General features: G+C 43.2%; 1 protein-coding gene across 1 annotated transcript; it reads right to left on the reverse strand.

Moving 5' to 3' along the window:
* Positions 1–5,897: 5,897 nt before the first annotated feature.
* On the reverse strand, positions 5,898–8,402 carry LOC144517966 (uncharacterized). Its single transcript, XM_078250274.1, has 2 exons — positions 8,319–8,402; positions 5,898–8,018 (listed from the first exon to the last, which is right to left on the reverse strand). Exon 2 carries the CDS (start codon positions 7,422–7,424, stop codon positions 6,447–6,449), a length of 978 nt encoding a protein of 325 aa, XP_078106400.1. The 5' UTR covers positions 7,425–8,018; positions 8,319–8,402; the 3' UTR covers positions 5,898–6,446.
* Positions 8,403–18,612: the final 10,210 nt, after the last annotated feature.

Genomic DNA, 18,612 nt, shown 5'->3' on the forward strand with positions numbered 1-18,612 from the left:
CACAGCTTATAACTGGGCTTTGGATTTGGCATCACCGCACCTGGGAACAGCATTCACTAACAAGGGATTGAGTGAGATGAAGCATTCTTTTTTTTTTAACTGTGGCTTAGCCTTGCACTTGTTTTCTCGTGTTATTGAAAGATTAAAGGAGACCTATTATGCTTTTTTCATATTTAAGAGTGTGAGCCAAAACCTCAGATTTCACGCTTTTCTGAACGCTCTGGTTTCAACAGTTTTTTTCTACTCTCGGCTCTATGTGATGTCACTCCGGGCCGGTTTTCTATATATGGACATCTGATCAAGGCCCGATGCTGCAGCACTTACATTACATACGCTGCTACATGTAGCTACATGCTAACATCAGGGAAAACTGTAATCTTGGGTGCAGATGTTAATTGCTTACCAAATCCGAATTACATTGCTGGTGGAACATGTCTGATTGTTTGGTATTTGGTGTAAAAGCCTTTATTGGTGGTTTTAGACAGTAGAAAGCGCTGCTACATTCCATTACAATCCACTGCTCTACACTACTACATGTAGCTACATGCTAACGTCAGGGAAAACCTGCAATCTTGGTTGCAGATGTTGTTAAAGGAGAATTCCGGTGGATTTCAACCCGTACCTCTGTCGTTTGTAAATTTGGAGTGCTGTCAGTAGCGAGAAAAACGAAAACAATCGGTGCTGCCTACACCGTGTTATCCTCCTGCTAGATTTTGCAGCCAACAGGCTTAAACAGGGCAAGTTTTAAACGTGTTTTTAGCCTCTAAACATGTTTGAAATGTCATTACAAGTGCCTACCCATGTGCAGTTATTCCTATCGGGGGAACACAGCCAATTTGACTGCAGTAGATGTGACAGAAATGCATAAAAGTTGTGATAATCCATACTTCTGTTTGTTTCTTGGTGTCTAGTGAAGTCCACACTAGTCAATTGCCGAACTCATACAATCCAATATTCCAAAACGTATTTTTCCCCCAAAAAACGATTTTCCATGGTTATTTCCATAGTAATGACTGTAGCAACCAGCTGTAACCTGACACCACACCACAGCTCAGCCTGCAGAGTGGCCAGCTGGAGTTCAAAAGTTCAACAGCTATCGCGCATGCACATAAGGTAACCATGGCAACGGTGGAGCTTGTTGGCGAAAGCAGAGAGAAGCTCACAGAGCTGACAGACGGAGCTTGGAGTTAGATCAGGAGGAATATGAGAATATGGTTCGAGTTTGTGTTATATGAGCATGTTCTAGACCTAGGAAAAGAGTACTGAACTATTTTATCTTTGTACACTTCAGACTATGTTGCGGCATGATTATGTATAAACCCACACACTGCACTGTACATACTTTACATTGTGTCTAGATTGTGATATTGTAATTTCCTTTTTGTTGTTGTTGAAGTAAAGACACAAAAGCACAAATGAAATGTGTACGGTTATATTATAAAACCACTGATAACAGATAGGTGTTAGCAATATATTATAGAACTGTACACTTTACTTATTCTTACAATTTACTTATTAAACTTTACTTGTAAAATATACTATTACATAGTCTTTTTCCTTTCTCTCTCAGCTCAGCTGACAGTCTGTGAGTAAAAAAAAAAAAATTTTGTGAATCTTCACCATTGCCATGGTTACATTATGCATGTGCATGCGCGATAGCTGTTGAACTTTTGAACTCCAGCTGGCCACTCTGCAGGCTGAGCTGTGGTGTGGTGTCAGGTTACAGCTGGTTGCTACAGTCATTACTATGGAAATAACCATGGAAAATCGTTTTTTGGGGGAAAAATACGTTTTGGAATATTGGATTGTATGAGTTCGGCAATCGACTAGTGTGGACTTCACTAGACACCAGGAAACAAACAGAAGTATGGATTATCACTACTTTTATGCATTTCTGTCACATCTACTGCAGTCAAATTGGCTGTGTTCCCCCGATAGGAATAACTGCACATGGGTAGGCACTTGTAATGACATTTCAAACATGTTTAGAGGCTAAAAACACATTTAAAACTTGCCCTGTTTAAGCCTGTTGGCTGCAAAATCTAGCAGGAGGATAACATTTTTCTTTTCTTTTTTTTTAACATCATTCATCATCATTTTTATCACTACTGACAGCACTCAAAATTTACAAACAACAGAGCTACGGGTTGAAATCGACCGGAATTCTCCTTTAATTGTTTACCAAATCACATTCCTCCTGGAACCTGTCCGGTTGTGTAAGATTTGGTTTAAAAGCTGTCACTGGTGATTTTTACTGCCGAGATTTCAGAAATATGAAAAGGCTGACCAATCGGAGCAGACTGGGCTGTTTCGGGAGGGGGAGCTTAAAGAGACAGGCACTTCAACAGTGCTCCTCAGAGGGTGAATACAGGTGCAGCAGCCATGGCCAGTATGAGAAAAATAAAGCATTTTTTGAACATTAAAGCATGTAAACATGTAAATATTATAAAAATATAAAAATTTGTATAATAGGTCCCCTTTAAAATGTCATAATCAGTGACAATTTTATGTACGCTTTACTGAATATCTACATGTAGTTATCAATTAATAGATAAAGGCCTTATGTAACCAGTACTCATTTATTATGTGCATGGTATTAGTAAAAACACTTTGGTGAGTGAACTTGTTCCCACTTGGAGTCCTGTGTAATTAGCATGAGCAGCAGTAGTCACCTTGGCTGAACAGACGAATTAAAGAGCGCCGTCTTCAGAAAACCAAACTGGTGAGATCTCTAGATGTGCAGTGCATGAACACCACAGGAATCAGAATCAAAGATGTTGCTAAATCTCAAGGATTTCCACTGTGCGTCTATACCAAACCCAATAACTGTGAAATGCTTTGATGTTTGCTCAGGTGGCTGTTAAAACATTGTGCTCCCCTCATACTGGTTTTCTCTGCCAGCGTGTACCTGAAAAGTTGGCTGTTTGATTGAACGTTTGCACTAAACGTCAGAGACATTTAAAAAAAAATTAATAATAATAAATCAAATATTTAAAAAGCACTTTATGCAGGAGAATATTGAGCGAAAGGGCTGATTTTTACAAACACTCTCAAATGCTGCTAATTTCCTATTTAGACGTCAGCAGTACATCAGTGTCTTGCAAGGATGGCACCTTGCACAAAAACAAGATAATAACATTTCACAGCTGTGCATGCCAACACTGGTAAGAGGCATGAATGAAGAGAAATGCATTCTTCTCTGTCAGAGGAAGGAAATCTAAATTGTCAGTCCTCTTTCAGTGCTGGCACATTGTAGTATCTTGTATCTAGGCTATTTAAAATGTTCCTACATGAGGAACCTCTCACTCCTGTCAGCTCCAGAGATCACCCACACAATCTCTGCGTCTATCTGTCTGACCTGAGTAACAGCTCACACACACACACACACACACACACACACAAAGCTTCCCCGCCACCCAGACTTATGCACATCCATCATAATTATGCACAGCAGGAATTCAAATAGCTCTTCGTACTTCAGAGCAGAGGCACATTGCACCAATTTTCCTCCACATAATACAGCACAAACAAAACAAGGAACATAAAAAATATCTATTTTGGTTATATTTGTTTACTGACTGTGACATTGGAAATGCTTCCGTTAATTCGGCAGAAATCTTGGAGAGAAAAAAAAAATCTATTTGTGCTTCCTGTGGTTGCTTTATCCACCTTGTGAGCATCACATGAAGCAGTTTCCGCACAGAAAATTTGGAATACCTGGAGGCTATACTGAGTTGCTATGCAAAGCCATATCCACCGTCATAACCTGTGTGGGATATGTCACTTTTTCTGTGACATTTTTCACTCATCTGAAGAACAGCTTCAAGCTGTGCTTTCCTGCCAGCGTCACAGCTCCTTTCTCAATTGCATCTGAGACTGAGTTGACCTATGGGCAGTACGCATCCATCTCCACCGGTGCCATGTTATGTAGGGGTAACAGGAGTGACGGATAAAGAAACAGAGATACTTGAGGGAGAAATGGTGTGCATTGCTGTGCAGAAAAACAGCCTGCGCTCTCTACACTCAACCCAGCACCGTCTGTTTTTGTTGAACAATTTCATTTCTTTTAAACATCCATTTACTTAATTATATCTCCTTGACATATAATATTTGGAATTAAATGAACGCATGATTTGATTGACAGGCTTCACAGACCATCTCCAGCTGTTTAAGGACCCCTCGGGTGTGTGGGGTGGTTGTGCGCGTGTCCTCTTTATATTTCATGTGTTGTACATGGCCTTGAATATACTGCACTGTTTAGTGCAGGGGATAACAGGATTAGACTAAATGTAGCTCTGTAAAATCAAATCAGCTTGAATTGTGCAGTTTACGTGCAGAGTTTGGCTACTACTACTACTAAGGGTTACTTAGGGTGACATACTTGGTCATGGGGCATCACACAAAACACCCAGTAATGAAAAAAAAATAGGATTTTGTTTCTTAAAAATGGGATTATTCTCAATCTACTTTACTGCTAATCTGTTTTGATATTTCTTTCATCGAGACCCTAAGTGTTACACGAGATGCAAGATTCAATCAAGAACGTGATGGTTCCCATGTAGGTCATTTGCTTCTCCGTCGCAGTAAGTCTATATACAGTATAGGAAAGTAAAATGCACACTTGATGTCACTGTAGGGACTGGGAAGGAAGGAAATATGAGAATCATAAACGTGTATCACAAATCATAAAGTTTTAACTCCTTGAAAATGGAAGGTTGGATGAAACTCGTGGGAGATTAAGTGAGATTAAAAATGCCTAATACCTGGCAGCTCATCATTGGGCAGCTTTCCATGAAGCAGTGACACCAGAGGTGACTTTGACACAAAGAGTAGAGCTGTGGATGACACTGTCATGTGGGAGCAGGGCTTTTTTTGTTGTTGTCAATTGCAGTGCAACGTCGCCCGATAAGCTGCGAAAGAAGCGGCCATTGGGCTCTTTTTGGATGTAAACATGGATCCTAAAATCTTTGTTGATATAGTATTTGGTTTATGAAAACTGCTGTGTCCACAACACAGATCTAACGGATACTGTATGGCCAGTACATCATATTGACCATAGGCTCCTATTATTACTGTAACACCACTGAAGTTTCACACTTTAAATTGGATTTATGAAAACAGCAATATTTCTATGTGAACCAAGTCATTCTTTATTCTGGGTTCTTTTATAAATATCCATTGCAACCTATAAGACCAGCTCTACATTCAACGTGTCGCTGATCACAGTGGACTGCACAGCACTTCCACACAATGTAAGTGTTGGCTCTATATCTTAAAGTTTCATTGACCTGGGCACAGCCAGTCCATGTTCAATTTCCCCCCACAGTAATGTTCCCCTGAATGAAATGAGTTTGTGAAATTGAGAATATAGGAAACCATTTTGGAGAGATAAAATTATTTTTGGTACAGTGAGAGCAAAGCGTATATCCTCTTCTAAGTGATTTCAGGGCTACGGAAAATCAATAGCGCTCTAGTTGCATTTCTGCCAAGTTGATGGAGGTGGTTGAGTACAGGTGCAGAGATAGATCAAGTTGGAAATCAATCAAATCCAAAACATTCCATTTGAAAGGCGAGGAATGTAGGGCACTAAAGTGAGCAGGAGTCAATTTTGGAACTCTAAAGGTTCAATCATGTTGGATAGCATACAGCATCTTGTCTAGGAGGATAGGGAGGTTAGTTTTACAGTGTCACGGGTTAATTTACTTAAAACTTTAACCGGTTTTCTAAAAATGCAACAAAATGATCCGTTTTTCTAATCTTCTGTAGAGAATTAAAGTATTTTTAAGACAATAATAGGCCTACATTTACATATCTGTTGGTGGGGTAGGTATTGAAGTGCCTGAGTATGTAATTTAACATCCCCAGCACTTAAACTGTCTCAAGTAGAAATAGAAGTGTTTCCTTTTTTTTTTTTTATTTCAGCCTCAAGTGATAAAACAGATTTATTTTCTCTCCAGTTTATTTCCCTTTGTTTTGATGTATTTCAGGCAAGAATAATGCCTTATACTGTGCCGATACCTTTATCACTGGACGTGACCTTTTGTTGGGTTGAGAAAAAGACCAACACTTGCCTGTGAAATGTCACAATGCTATCCTGGATGTCTTTGTAATTGTATTTTGGGCGGGTGAAAAAACAAAAATAGAAAAAGAATAGTGTGGGGCGCACAGAGGTGTAAACATGCAAGGAGACAGGAAGTCATCTCCTGTGTGTGTTCATGTGCAAACATTGAGATACAGGGCACTTCCTCTGTCACAAAGGATCTCATGTGGCTTTCCTCTCCTGGTGGGTCTGTCCACATAGAGGGTTTCAGTAGTGGAGCTGGTTGGTTTGGCACTCACCGAAAACCTGGTAGTGCTCTTCATGGAAGTGGCGGTCTTACGTCCACCTGTGTTCACCTCATGAAGAATGTCCAGATGCCGCTTGTCACATTTCTTACATTTGGCCCTCAAAGTGCATTCGGCTGACAAGTGTTCCTTCCGCACTTCCAGCATCTCTGATTGGACCGGATCCACTTTCCGATCTGCTCCGTAGTGAGGATCTGGAAGTTCGCACACTGATTCGGATAGTGTTGAGGTGTTGCAAAAGGTACAGAATTTCTTGGGCTTTTCGCTGGGCCAATCTGAACCACTTGATTTTGGTTCCAACTGGGATGCTTTCGGCTCACTGCTGAGGACCTGGGCTTTGACTGGCGGTCCTTGCGTTGTTCTTTGGAGCACTGGCGTTCCTTGCTGTGGTCAGCATTGAACTGTGAAACGTCCACCTGCACCCTTGCCTCATATTCTAGCCATTCAGCTAGATCAAGAAGAGTGGGAATGGGAGTTTTTATGGGATTCACGCATCTCCTGAAGCTAGCTCTTAAATCATGAGGCAACTTTCCTAGGAGACTTGAAACATGGGATCCACACCACAGCTCTGTTCGTCCACTGTTGCCAAGTTGCTCTAACATGCCTACCAAGGTGCGCACTTTAAGACCAAATTGTCGAAAGGCCTTTGTATCCCCTGTCTTGATATTTGGCTCCTCCACCAGCTTCGAGATGCATTGAAATGCAAGCTGATGAGGTTGGCCATATATCTCTGTCAAAGCTTCCATGGTATCAGCATATGGATCTCGGCTGTGACTGTAGGAATCAGCAATGAGCAATGCTTCTTCCAGTTTCAGGTGATCCAGTAGAATCTGGTCTCTTGGGGAGTCATATCTGTGTTTGCTTGAATAGTCATGACGATAATTAGCAGATGCACTCGCATACTGATATCCATGGGACGGTGAAGATCTGCGAGGGCGATGATGCCAGGTTGAGTCAAGGAGAGGGTCATCATGTGAAGAGTAGCTGTGGTGAAGAAGTAATTCACGGCGGCAACTTATCCTCCTGCTATGGTGGTCTCGAGAAGGGGATACTCTGTCTCGACTGGATGGCCGTCCCATCCTTTCCAGCCCATGGGCAGTGTCATCAACATCCCCTCGTTCCGTTGCATGCTGTAGCTTGCCCTCAGTAGCTGTCGATTAGTATGGATACATCGGAGGACATGGATCCTGTTGATCTCTTGGAGACATCTCCATGCACTGTGAAATCGGTGTGAGTGGAGATAGCCCTGGCCCCAGGGCTATGATGCCTCGGACGTGAGTAGTACACTTGTTACTCCTTCATTTCCTCTAGACAGCGCCTTAATACTGTATTCTCTTCAGCGAGGATACGTAGACACCTCTCAAGGCCTGTAGCATCTGATCTTCCTCCGTCTGAGTCTTCACGTGTTGCGGGTGACTGCCTCCTCTCTTTGGCCGACATGGTTAAGCTGCAGAACTTGCCATTCCGACTCGAAGGACCATGAAAAGGATTTTGGGTGATGAGGGATGTAGTTCTTAATTTCCAGTAGCAACCTCCACAGGGTGTCCAGTCAGAACACAGAAACCAGGCTTGTCAAGGTCATTCAAAGATTTATTTTACATTAAGTCTTCACACCCACAACACAGAACAGAGATGGATCAGGTGAATGAAAGGTTGGGAGCTTGGGTATGGTTCTGAAATAAACAAAAAGCAAGACAATTCAATGTCCTATGAAAACATGCAATTAGCATAGCTAACATTACATTCTGACCTGTTAAGCTAATACACAGCCTGAGGCTAAGCAGCATGGCTAACAATGGCTAACAATGAAACAAATAAGAAAGCTAGCATATTAGCAACTAGCATGTCCTAGCATTAGCATAGCAACATTAGCACTTTTGCTGATGAGCCCCATAAACTTAAAGCGGTGCCTCTAGTAAACAAATGTAACATTAAAGCTAGAAATATACATAGAGTTACTGGTATCAACTCACCATTAGATGCATGCACACCAAAAAACTAAACTGCAATCTAAGGAGTCAACCTGCTGCTGCTTGCTCTGCACATGTGTAAATGACTCTAAAAAGGAGGGTCCTAACTCTTGCTTCAGGCTTTATACCGCTAGGTGCCTAACTAAGTGCCTGAACAAATAATAGTAGGACCTATTCACAGAAATGGACTAACATTGCCTGACGAAAATACAAGAACGAGAAAACCAAAACAAACAGAACTGACTAAACACTGAGCAGTTTTATGACTGGATTCACAGAGAGTTCTTTTGAGATAAATCATAGGATGTCATTTAAAATTGTTTATAATACATTTGTTTTTGTAAGGATATTTTTTGGGCATTTTAGGCCTTTAATTTCCATAGGACAGATGAAGACATGAAAGGGGAGAGAGGGGGAATGACATGCAGCAAAGGGCCGCAGGTCGGAGTTGAACCCACGGCTGCTGCATCGAGGAGTAAACCTTGATTTATGTGCACCTACTCTACCAACTGAACTAACCCGGCCACATATAGTCCATTTTTAAACAGGCCTGTAAAGCCCTATACTAAGTGTGGCATGAACAACAACAACAACTGGGACCAAAATTATGAGATTGAACAAACATTTGACAGCAGTAATGAACTATTGTCTAATTCTTGGTGTGCCAAATGAAACAAAGCCAGATCATAGTAAATGGATATCTGACAGACGTGGAAATAGTTTGCTACCCAGAGTCACTTAATCACATCTTCAAACATGAATATTATTACGTTATCAAGTACTTGAAGTTAGCATATCCACTGTTGTTTGTCATTAGTGAGGCTCAAAGACACAGAATAGGAGATGAACACTAAGAAAAGGCAAGATTCAAAATGATGCTAAAATATCACACAATAACTTTAATTAGATACCAAATACAAAGATTGCATTGTGAGAAAATGCACCAAATTTTTTTTTTTTAAATCAACTAGCTTTCAATACCAGTTAAACTAAGCAGTAAAAAAAAAGAAAAAGAAAGTAAATATGTACCAAGAAGTACTGTTAAAAATGTGCATGACTGTGTGGAATGTTTTCTTAAACTTTAGAAAATACTGGCAGAAACGTGACAGTGTTTTGTGACTGTGCTCCGAGCTCTGTGCCAGATGTCAGGCTCCATCACTTAGCTCCAGAGGTCAGAGAAATTGAGCAGGTATGTACGTGACAAGTAGGAATAGCTGTTTGTGCGAGGAGCCATAATTGCGCCGATAGAAACCATTACCTGTCCTTCCCAGGTGAGCTTATCAAGTCAATGGTATTGAACTAATGACCAGAACATTTAGCCCAGACCTCTATGAGCTGCTCAGCGCCTGAGTGGCAGAGAGGAAATCTGTCTGAGATGAAGCACCAATCAGCCTTTTCTACAGCTACTGCTAGGAAACCTATGGACAACTGAATGGCATTTATAACAGCAGAAAGTGAAGAGTCAGTCCCTTGTCAGAAGAAAAATGATCCACAGCTCAACTTTTAATCTTTTGATCAAATATTGCTGTCAAAAGAATCTTAGTCTTCATAGTGCTAGTTTATATTCACTGAAATGCAAAGGAATTCATTTCTAAAATGTTTTCTCAAACCAGCTCTTATCAATATTTTTATACAAACAATTGATAAAAAAATAAAATGACCAGGTATATGTGAAGTGGGTCATTTGTAGTGACAAGCCCACAGAGAATCATCACCTGACTTTGCTTTTCCCCCTCAGCCTGGTCTGATCTCACAGAAATACGTGAAATGACCACTCAACACCACGTTATGTACCGGCACAACCCATTCTCACTCCCAACTCGTAAAATACTGACGCTTGGACAGTGGCTCTCAGCGTCAGATACCGACGCAAAAATCAATCCTTTAGCGTCTGCATGGAACGCACCGGGCAGAGCAGCAGCTCGGCCGCAGCGCTGTAAGTTGACTTAGTATTAAGAGTGACAACTGTTGCAAGTAAGATAAAAGAAAAAACGCGAAATTCCTAACCTACCTAATGTACATTAAATAATAGACAATTGTTGTCCCTTTTTTTTGGTGGCAGGAGGGAAAATGAGTCATCCTTAACATTTTGTGGTTTTAGAACGATGAAGACAGTTGGAGAACAATTAGATATGAAACAGAATGTCAGCTCTACAGGATGTTTTTTTTCCTTGGCAACTATCATCTTTTTCCCAAATAATGTACAGATTTTTTAGGCATTCTATTATGGAATGGCTTGATAAATAGTGCATAAAGCTGCTGTAAATGGAGAATGGCCCGAGATCCCTCTAGATTTCGGCTGAGCCCCGTATGTTTACAACTTCTAGCTACACCCCTGATAGAAACAATTAAGGTTTAGTCAACAAAACTACGTGGTTAGTTTTAGGAACAGTAAGTACATATGTTACATAGGCTATGTGATGCAAGTTAAAGGTATAATATCATCGACTGTATATTAATGGACAGCGCATGTGTGATGCCACCCATTGGTTTGTGGAGATTTGCTATCCGTCGTCGAGTTTGTTGTTACGGGCGCAGCCATCCTGGTTGCGGATGTGACGATTTTAGACGAGAGGGAGAAGTGAGGGAGGAGCCCTTACACTATATGTTACACACTTTCACTGGCACTCACATCATAGCCACGCCCTAAAACTTTATCGCGCCCTAGCTTTATCGCCGATTTTAAAATCAACGAGACCATAATTAAAAAAAAAAAAAAAAAAAGGATCATTCTGTATTGCAGAAGACTTAAAACTAGCGATTGAGACCATAACCTCATTATGAAAATGTTTACTGAAGTAATAAATCAAATGAGAAGTAGGTCACTTTCTCATAGACTTCTACAGAAACCGAACTCCTTTTGCAACCGCATGTGTCACCCCCTGCTGGAATTCAGATAGAATGCTAGTTTAAGGCACTTCATGCATAAGGCATGCGTTGTCCATTAATATTAACAGTCTATGTATAATATGCAGGATTATCCTAAAAAAAACAAAAAAAACAATGTATAGACTAAATCCCCGCGCAAAACACAAAAATCCCTTCAGGGTAGACAAATGGCAGTTGATTTGAATTGTGGAGATATGTAAAATCGGCAAACTTGTTTATTACTGTTGTCATTTACAGCCATAACTAACATTTAATAGGTAAACACGGTTGTCCGACCTATGTGACGTTTCTGCTGTGCTTATTTGCTGTATAGTTTTGCTAGCATCTTTGATAATAATTATATAACAAAATGTAGCGTTACGAACAGCGTTATGCTATTGTTGTTTCCATCTTATTGCACTGCCCTTAAATTAAAAACAAACAGTTGAACCAGGTAATAATATAGGTTTACTTACATATTAAACCCAAATTCTAAGCTTCTTAATTTATGAACATGGGTACTTAGTCTCATGGGGGGGGGAGAAAAAAATAAAAAAGTAGTTAGCAAATTCACAGTACAACAAAGTAACCAGTTTTTCGCAGAAACGCTGAAGACTGCTTAGTTTTATGGCTGCTAATGGTCTGTTAGTCAAAATACCAATATACACAGATAATTTTGGAGTGTTTTTCCTTTTAGAAAATATTCAGAAAATGTCTTTAAGACATCCTGCATAACAATTTCCCTAAATGTCATCATACACGTGAGTAGCCCCCTCAACGGACGCCTCCCAGCGTCCCTCTAGGCCTCGGCTTGTCAGGGTGAGCTCGATGGAAGTCCGTCACCAGTTGCGGATCCAAAATAAAACTCCTGGGGACCCCTACCCCGCCGCCGAACATCCAAAAGCCTTTGGACAGTGTAGGCTGGGTGGTCGTCAATCATGCGTACAGGAGGTGGAGGATCCGCAGGCGGGCACAGAGGACTGGACGAGACAGGTTTCAGTTGCGACACATGGAAGGTGGGATGACACCTCATAGTCTGCGGCAACTTTAGCCGCACAGCAGAGGGATTGATAATCGAATCAATAATGAATGGACCCAGAAACCGAGGTGCCAACTTGCGTGATTCGATCCGCAGGGGAATGGTCTTGGAGGAAAGCCACACCTGTTGTCCCGGTTGGTACTGGGGAGCTGGGATCCTGCACCGATCTGCTGAACTCTTGTTCTGCTCCGCAGTCCTGAGCACGCCTCACAGGCGTCGCGCCAAATCTGATGACAGCGATGTAAGTTCTCCTGAACTGAGGGGACAACCAACTCCTTTTCTTGATCAGGAAACAGGAGGTCGATACCCCAGCGACGCCTCGAAGGGGGATAGGTCGGTGGCAGAGGTGGTCAGGGAATAATGGGCATACTCGATCCAGGGAAGGTGTTTTGCTCAAGAAGATGGATGCTGAGCCGCCACGCAGCGAAGAGACGCTTCCAGGTCCTGGTTGGCTCTCAGTCTGGCCGTTTGGTTGCGGATGGAATCCTGAGGAGAGACTCAGTCGCGCCAAGAGCAGAACAAAAATCTTTCCAAACTTGAGAAATGAGCTGTGGGCCTCTGTCAGAAACAATGTCTACAGGTATACCATGGGGACGGAATACATGTAAGACTAAGCGGTCCGCTGCCTCACTGGCAGTCGGTAATTTCAGTAATGCTACATAGTGAGCAGATTTAGAAAATCTGTCCACAGTGGTGAGTATTGTATCATTACCTTCAGACACAGGGAGACCGGAGACAAAGTCCAGGGCTATGTGAGACCAGGGACGACTTGGAACCGGCAGAGGCTGCAGTAAACCCGAGTGAGACTGGTGGGAGGCTTTTCCTCGGGCAAAGGTGGTACATGCTGCCACGTAAGCCCGTGGCAAAAAATCTTTTGAGCAACGTTAGGGTACGTTGTATCCCTGGATGACAGGCGAAACGGGAAGAATGGACCCACTGCAGCACTTCAGACCGCACAGACACAGGGACATAGAGGTGGTCCACCTGCTGGTCCAGGGTCGGATTCTTCGACTGATTTGACGAGGGATTCGATTTCCCAACGGACTGCGGCCATGACGCAGGTAGATGGCAGGATGGACTCAGGCTCACTGGACTCTTCAGAGACAGAGAACTGGCAGGACAAAGCATCAGGTTTTACATTGCGAGAGCCAGGACGGTAAGAGTAAAGGCAGGAATTTAGTCTTTTAGATGACTGGATGAAGGCCAGGTTTTTGTGGTCAAAAGGCTGCTCCGCCCCGTCCAGCCAATGTCTCCATTCCTCCAATGCCAGTTTCACGGCCAGCAACTCCCGGTTCCCCACATCGTAGTGTCTCTCTGCTGGTGACAATTTTTTGGAGAAAAAGGCACAAGGATGGAGCTTTTGTTCCGTGGGGGGAGCGTTGTCAGAGAACAGCTCCAACACCTGAATCTGACGCATCTACTTCCACAATAAAAGGCAATGTGTCTGGGTGAATGAGCACTGGGGAGGTGGAAAACAGTTCTTTCAGGGTACTCATGGCTTGGTCTGCTTCAGGAGACCACACAAATGGGACTTTAGGGGAAGTGAGCTTGGTGAGGGGAGCTACTACCCGACTAAACCCCTGGATAAATCTCCTGTAAACATTAGCAAAACCCAGGAAACGTTGCAACTGTTTGCGAGTCTGAGGTATGGGCCATTCAGTTACTGCTTTAATTTTTTCAGGATCTGCAGAAACCTGTCCCTTCTCTATGATGAACCCCAGGAAAGGAACTGACTCACGATGGAATTCAAATTTTTTTCCGCTTTTACAAAAAGCTTGTTCTCCAAGAGGTGTTTAAGGACTAGACGGACATGGGAGACATGTTCCTCAAGGGACTTAGAAAAAAAAAAAAAAAATCTAAATGTCGTCCAGGTAGACGAACACAAAACGATTTAACATGTCTCTCAAAACATCATTCACCATCGCTTGGAATACTGCTGGTGCATTTGTAAGTCCGAACGGCATTACCAGGTATTCGAAGTGTCCAAGCAGTGTATTAAAGGCAGTTTTCCACTCATCCCCTTGCCGAATCCTGACGAGGTGGTAGGCATTGCGCAGGTCCAGTTTTGAGAAAACCGTGGCGCCCTGAAGGGGTTCAAAAGCAGAGTTTGAGTGGCAATGGGCATTTATTTTTCACTGTAATATTGTTCAATCCGCAAAAATCAATACAGGGGCGTAGTGTCTTGTCCACAAAGAAGAAACCCGCCCCCACAGGAGACGTTGATGGGCGAATAATACCTGCAGCCAGTGAATCACCGATATATTTCTCCATCGCCTCTCTTTCAGGCCTGGACAGGTTGTAGAGTCGGCTTGAAGGCAAGGGGGCTCCTGGAAACAACTCAATAGCCCAATCATAGGGTCTATGAGGTGGCAAAGATAAAGCCTTTTCCTTGCTAAATACTTCAGCTAAATCCAGATATTCTTTGGGGACCAATGACAAATCAGGCAGTTTCACAGATGTAGTCGGGGTTACAATTTTGGGAGGAATAGCTGAACCGAGACATGTGGAATGACTGGAAGAAACTGCTCCAACTGTTTATAGTCTTGTGTTGCCAGTCTATTTGAGGATTGTGTAACCTGAGCCAGGGAAAACCGAGAATGAGAGGAGAGAACGATGCTGCCACAACCTTGAAGATAACCTCCTCTTGGTGGTCACCGGAAAGAACGAGAGCTACTGGGACTGTTTACTGAGTTACCTTTGCCAGTAACTGACTGTCAATGGTCGCCACATTGATAGGGGATGGGAATGATTCGAGGGGAATGTTAGCCTGCTTAACCAGATTAGAGTCTATGAAATTATCCTCTGCCCCCGAATCAATAAGGGCTGACAGTGGTAGTGAACCAAATTGGAGAGTTGCAGGGAGAGATAAACGAGGGGATGTGGGTTCAACTTCAGGAACTGGGCTCGCTAGTGTACCCACTCTCACTAACGAGCTTCTTCTTTTGGGCGTACAGGACAACTAGTGAGGTAATGGGAGGAGTTTCCACAGTACAGGCACTCACCTGCCTGTCGGCGGCGCAAGCTTGCGTTCAGCTAGGGGTAACCGAGCCCGACCCAATTGCATGGGTTCCTCCTCATCCCTCGTAGCGGGGACCAGTGCTGCCGAGAGCTCTCAACAGGGAGATGAGGAACAGGACTTTGGTGCCTTGGACGCCCGAACATGCGTGTCTGCTCCTTTCCTGGAGCCTGTTGTCGATCTTAATGGCAAGAGAAACAAGACTGTGCAGGTTACTGGGTTCATCGCGAAGAGCAAGCTCATCTTTAACTGAAGGGTTCAAACCATGCACAAAAACTCCCTGTAGTGCCTCATCATTCCATTTGGAATCAGCTGCTAATGTCCAAAACTCAATTGAGTACTCAGCCACACTCCCAGTACCCTGTCTGAGGTCCAACAGTCTCTTGGAGGCGTTTCCAACATAATCTGGGTGATCAAAAACGGTTCTCAACCGTGTGGAAAAATCAGAAAAGGTTAAACTGGTGAGGTGTCGATTAGAGCACATAGCTTCTGCCCACACTAGTGCCTTTCCCCTGAGTGACCCCAGTGCGTAATGTACCTTAGATGATTCCGAGGCAAACGACAACGGCTTCTGTTGAAAAAGGAGTCCACATTGGAGCAGGTAACCTCTGCATTTGTTCAGTTCTCCAGAGAATGGCTCCGGTGGTGTCACTGGGGGTTCCCGGGTGAATGAAACGGAGTCCATGGCTGAGGAAGCAGACTGAGAGGGAGGAGTGGGGAGAGGTGAAACACTAGGTGCACTGGGAAGAGACAGAGTAGCAATTTGAGCAGACAGCTGAGTCACTTGATTGAACAATTGCTGATTGGTCTTGAGTAATTCATGAATTAACTGGTCGTGCTGCCCTAATAAAGCTCCTTGATTTTTAATGGCACGAAAGATGCCGTCTTCGTCTGTTACGTGTAAAATCTCTGCAGGGTCCATGGCCAGTTCATTCTGTTAGGAGCTAGTTCTGACCCAGAACACAGATATCACACAGACAATGTAGAGCAGTTTTAAAAGGTTTAATTAAACAACGTTGATTGTGTCAAGGCGGGGAAAACTCCTGGCTGGTCTGAGATAGAGGCGAGCCGACGGGGTAGAGTCCAGGTGGTTTCGGGACACGAGGGAGACAGGCAGAGATGAGTACACTGGTGGTTTTCCCAAAGTGGAGACTGAGGCTGGACGGTGAGGCTGGGAGCATGCAGGCACAGCAGAGAAAGCAGCAGGTCTGAGCGGGAACTAGAGAGAGACACACAGAGTAAGTTTAAGTACAGAGAACAAAGGCAAAACTAGAATTCTTCTGGGACTTGGAGCCAAGTTACCACATGGGTTGTAGTTAACAAACTGGCACTGAGTGGACGATCAGCCCGGGTTTAAATACTGCTGGTTTGAATCTGGATGATTAGCTGCAGCTGTGAAGATCGGCAGTGCACGGTTGAAGCGGCCATGCCCCTTGACCTACTTTCCTCCAGACCACGCCTCCAGCACTCCAAACGGAAAAACACAGACAAAACACAAACAAACACAGACACACAGGAAAAAGACATCCAAAGCAGGGCGGAGAGAGAGTTGACCATAACACTTTTGTATCCGGTAAGGCTTTAATAACACCACATCTGCTCATCGTGCAAAACACGAGCGAACCATAATCTCACACCTGCTGTTGGCTTTCGCTCAACTGCACCAGCAGATAAATCTCAAGGACTGGCACACACATGCACACGTGCAGACACATATACACACCCAGACTGTCAGTGTGGTGCAAACGTCTGAGGCCAAACATCTGGAACTAATGCTCAAGAAGAGCCTCTCTGACTTTATTGAATTATTCTCCTCCTGAGAAGAACTGCATTTGGTCGACACTTTAGAAACTCGACATCGTGCATCGCCCCGAAGCAGCAGTACATAAAGTGTAGCTGGTTCTGTTTTTGAGGACTAAAATAAATATTGTTATGTTTCCAAGGCAATCCTGTTTGCTCTGTCTAATCCAACTCAGATTTGCAGACTTGAAGACCGGTCTCAGAGGCAGTTTGAGGATTACCCAGTTTCAGTTTTATAGACACCACTTGCTGGTTGCTGTTTTGGCCAGAGATTGCATATTCAGAGAGGAAAAAACAATCTGTATGAAAAGGCAAAAAACAACTGTGGTCAGTGACATTTTTATACTAAAATGTTTGTTGTTTACACCACACACATTACACACAGGGCTGGCATGATGAAAGAATGAGGAAGAATAACAGCAACTAAGAACTCAATCCAGCACAAGCAGCATGTGCCATGCAATTGTAGTCAACACTCGGGGGGCCCACAGTCTCACATGGCTTCTGAAGGCTGTCAGTGTTTGATATTTACTAGTGTATCTACATCTGTTCCTCTTGTCTGTGCGGGTATAAGAAGTTTTTGTGCAGCAGCTGGATTTTCACTTTTCATATAGCCAGCTTTGCCAACATGTCTTACTGTCTAGCTTCCTGCTGTCCGTTCCACCGCCCAGTAAGTCTTTCAGACAACAGTCTGTATCATGTCCGAGGCTTAGTTTGAAACAAAATGAAATAAATGAACTGGTCCTGTAGGTCTGCTGAACATTGCAACTTTAGGTTAAGTCATTATAGGTAAAAATGCAGCAGATAAATGACTTCCCCCTCATCCACTTACACAGCATTCATCAGAGAGTAGAATACATTAAAGCTAATTGAGCATTTTTGCCATTTGGGCTGTATTAATTGAAAAGCCATCACTGCCAGCCATGCACCAAATGACCACATTAACTGTCAACATTATGTTTGACATCCTACTCGATGAAGTAGTGCCTGGGGAGCTCACAGTGGGCTCTTAGAAACAGGTGAGAGAGAGAAAGGAGCCATGCTGAGCTTGTGTTGTAGGTGGTCGGGCCTAAAGTCAAATAACAAATTGCCCTCTCTTTGCATCACTGGTGCTAATCACCAATGGATGGATTTGCCATGTCATCCAGGATTTGTCTCTCCCGAGATGAAACGGTACAAACTTTCCATAGTGTGTTGTAAGTTCAGACGGAAATGAAACAGAAAACAGAAATGAGCACCGCATTCTATTTAGAGATGAGCTCTTACAAGCTGTTTTCCCCCATTTGCACCTCATTTCTGTTTCTTAGCGCATCTATCATATCATATATTCTGCCTGTGAGATATTTTCACCCTTGTTGCTCTTTGGGTCTCACCCTGTTTGAGTATCTGAGCCTCTGTTCAGAGTAGGTAGCCTAGGGAATAAAATGCAGATTGCTGTCTCCGTTGGTACTCACTGCAGTACACCCACTCATGCGCAGCCCTGTGCACTGTTGCTTGTAAGATGACAACAGTGCTTAATTTTAACATAAAGGTATATGCCAGATCCCTCTAGATTCTTTGACTTATGTATTTGC

Source organism: Sander vitreus, chromosome 5, assembly GCF_031162955.1.
Source record: "Sander vitreus isolate 19-12246 chromosome 5, sanVit1, whole genome shotgun sequence".
In the NCBI taxonomy this organism is placed as follows: Eukaryota; Metazoa; Chordata; class Actinopteri; order Perciformes; family Percidae; genus Sander; species Sander vitreus.

Coding starts and splice junctions, on each gene's coding strand:
- LOC144517966 (XM_078250274.1), bottom strand. CDS start 7,424: ATGGGACGGCCATCCAGTCGAGACAGAGTATCCCCTTCTCGAGACCAC.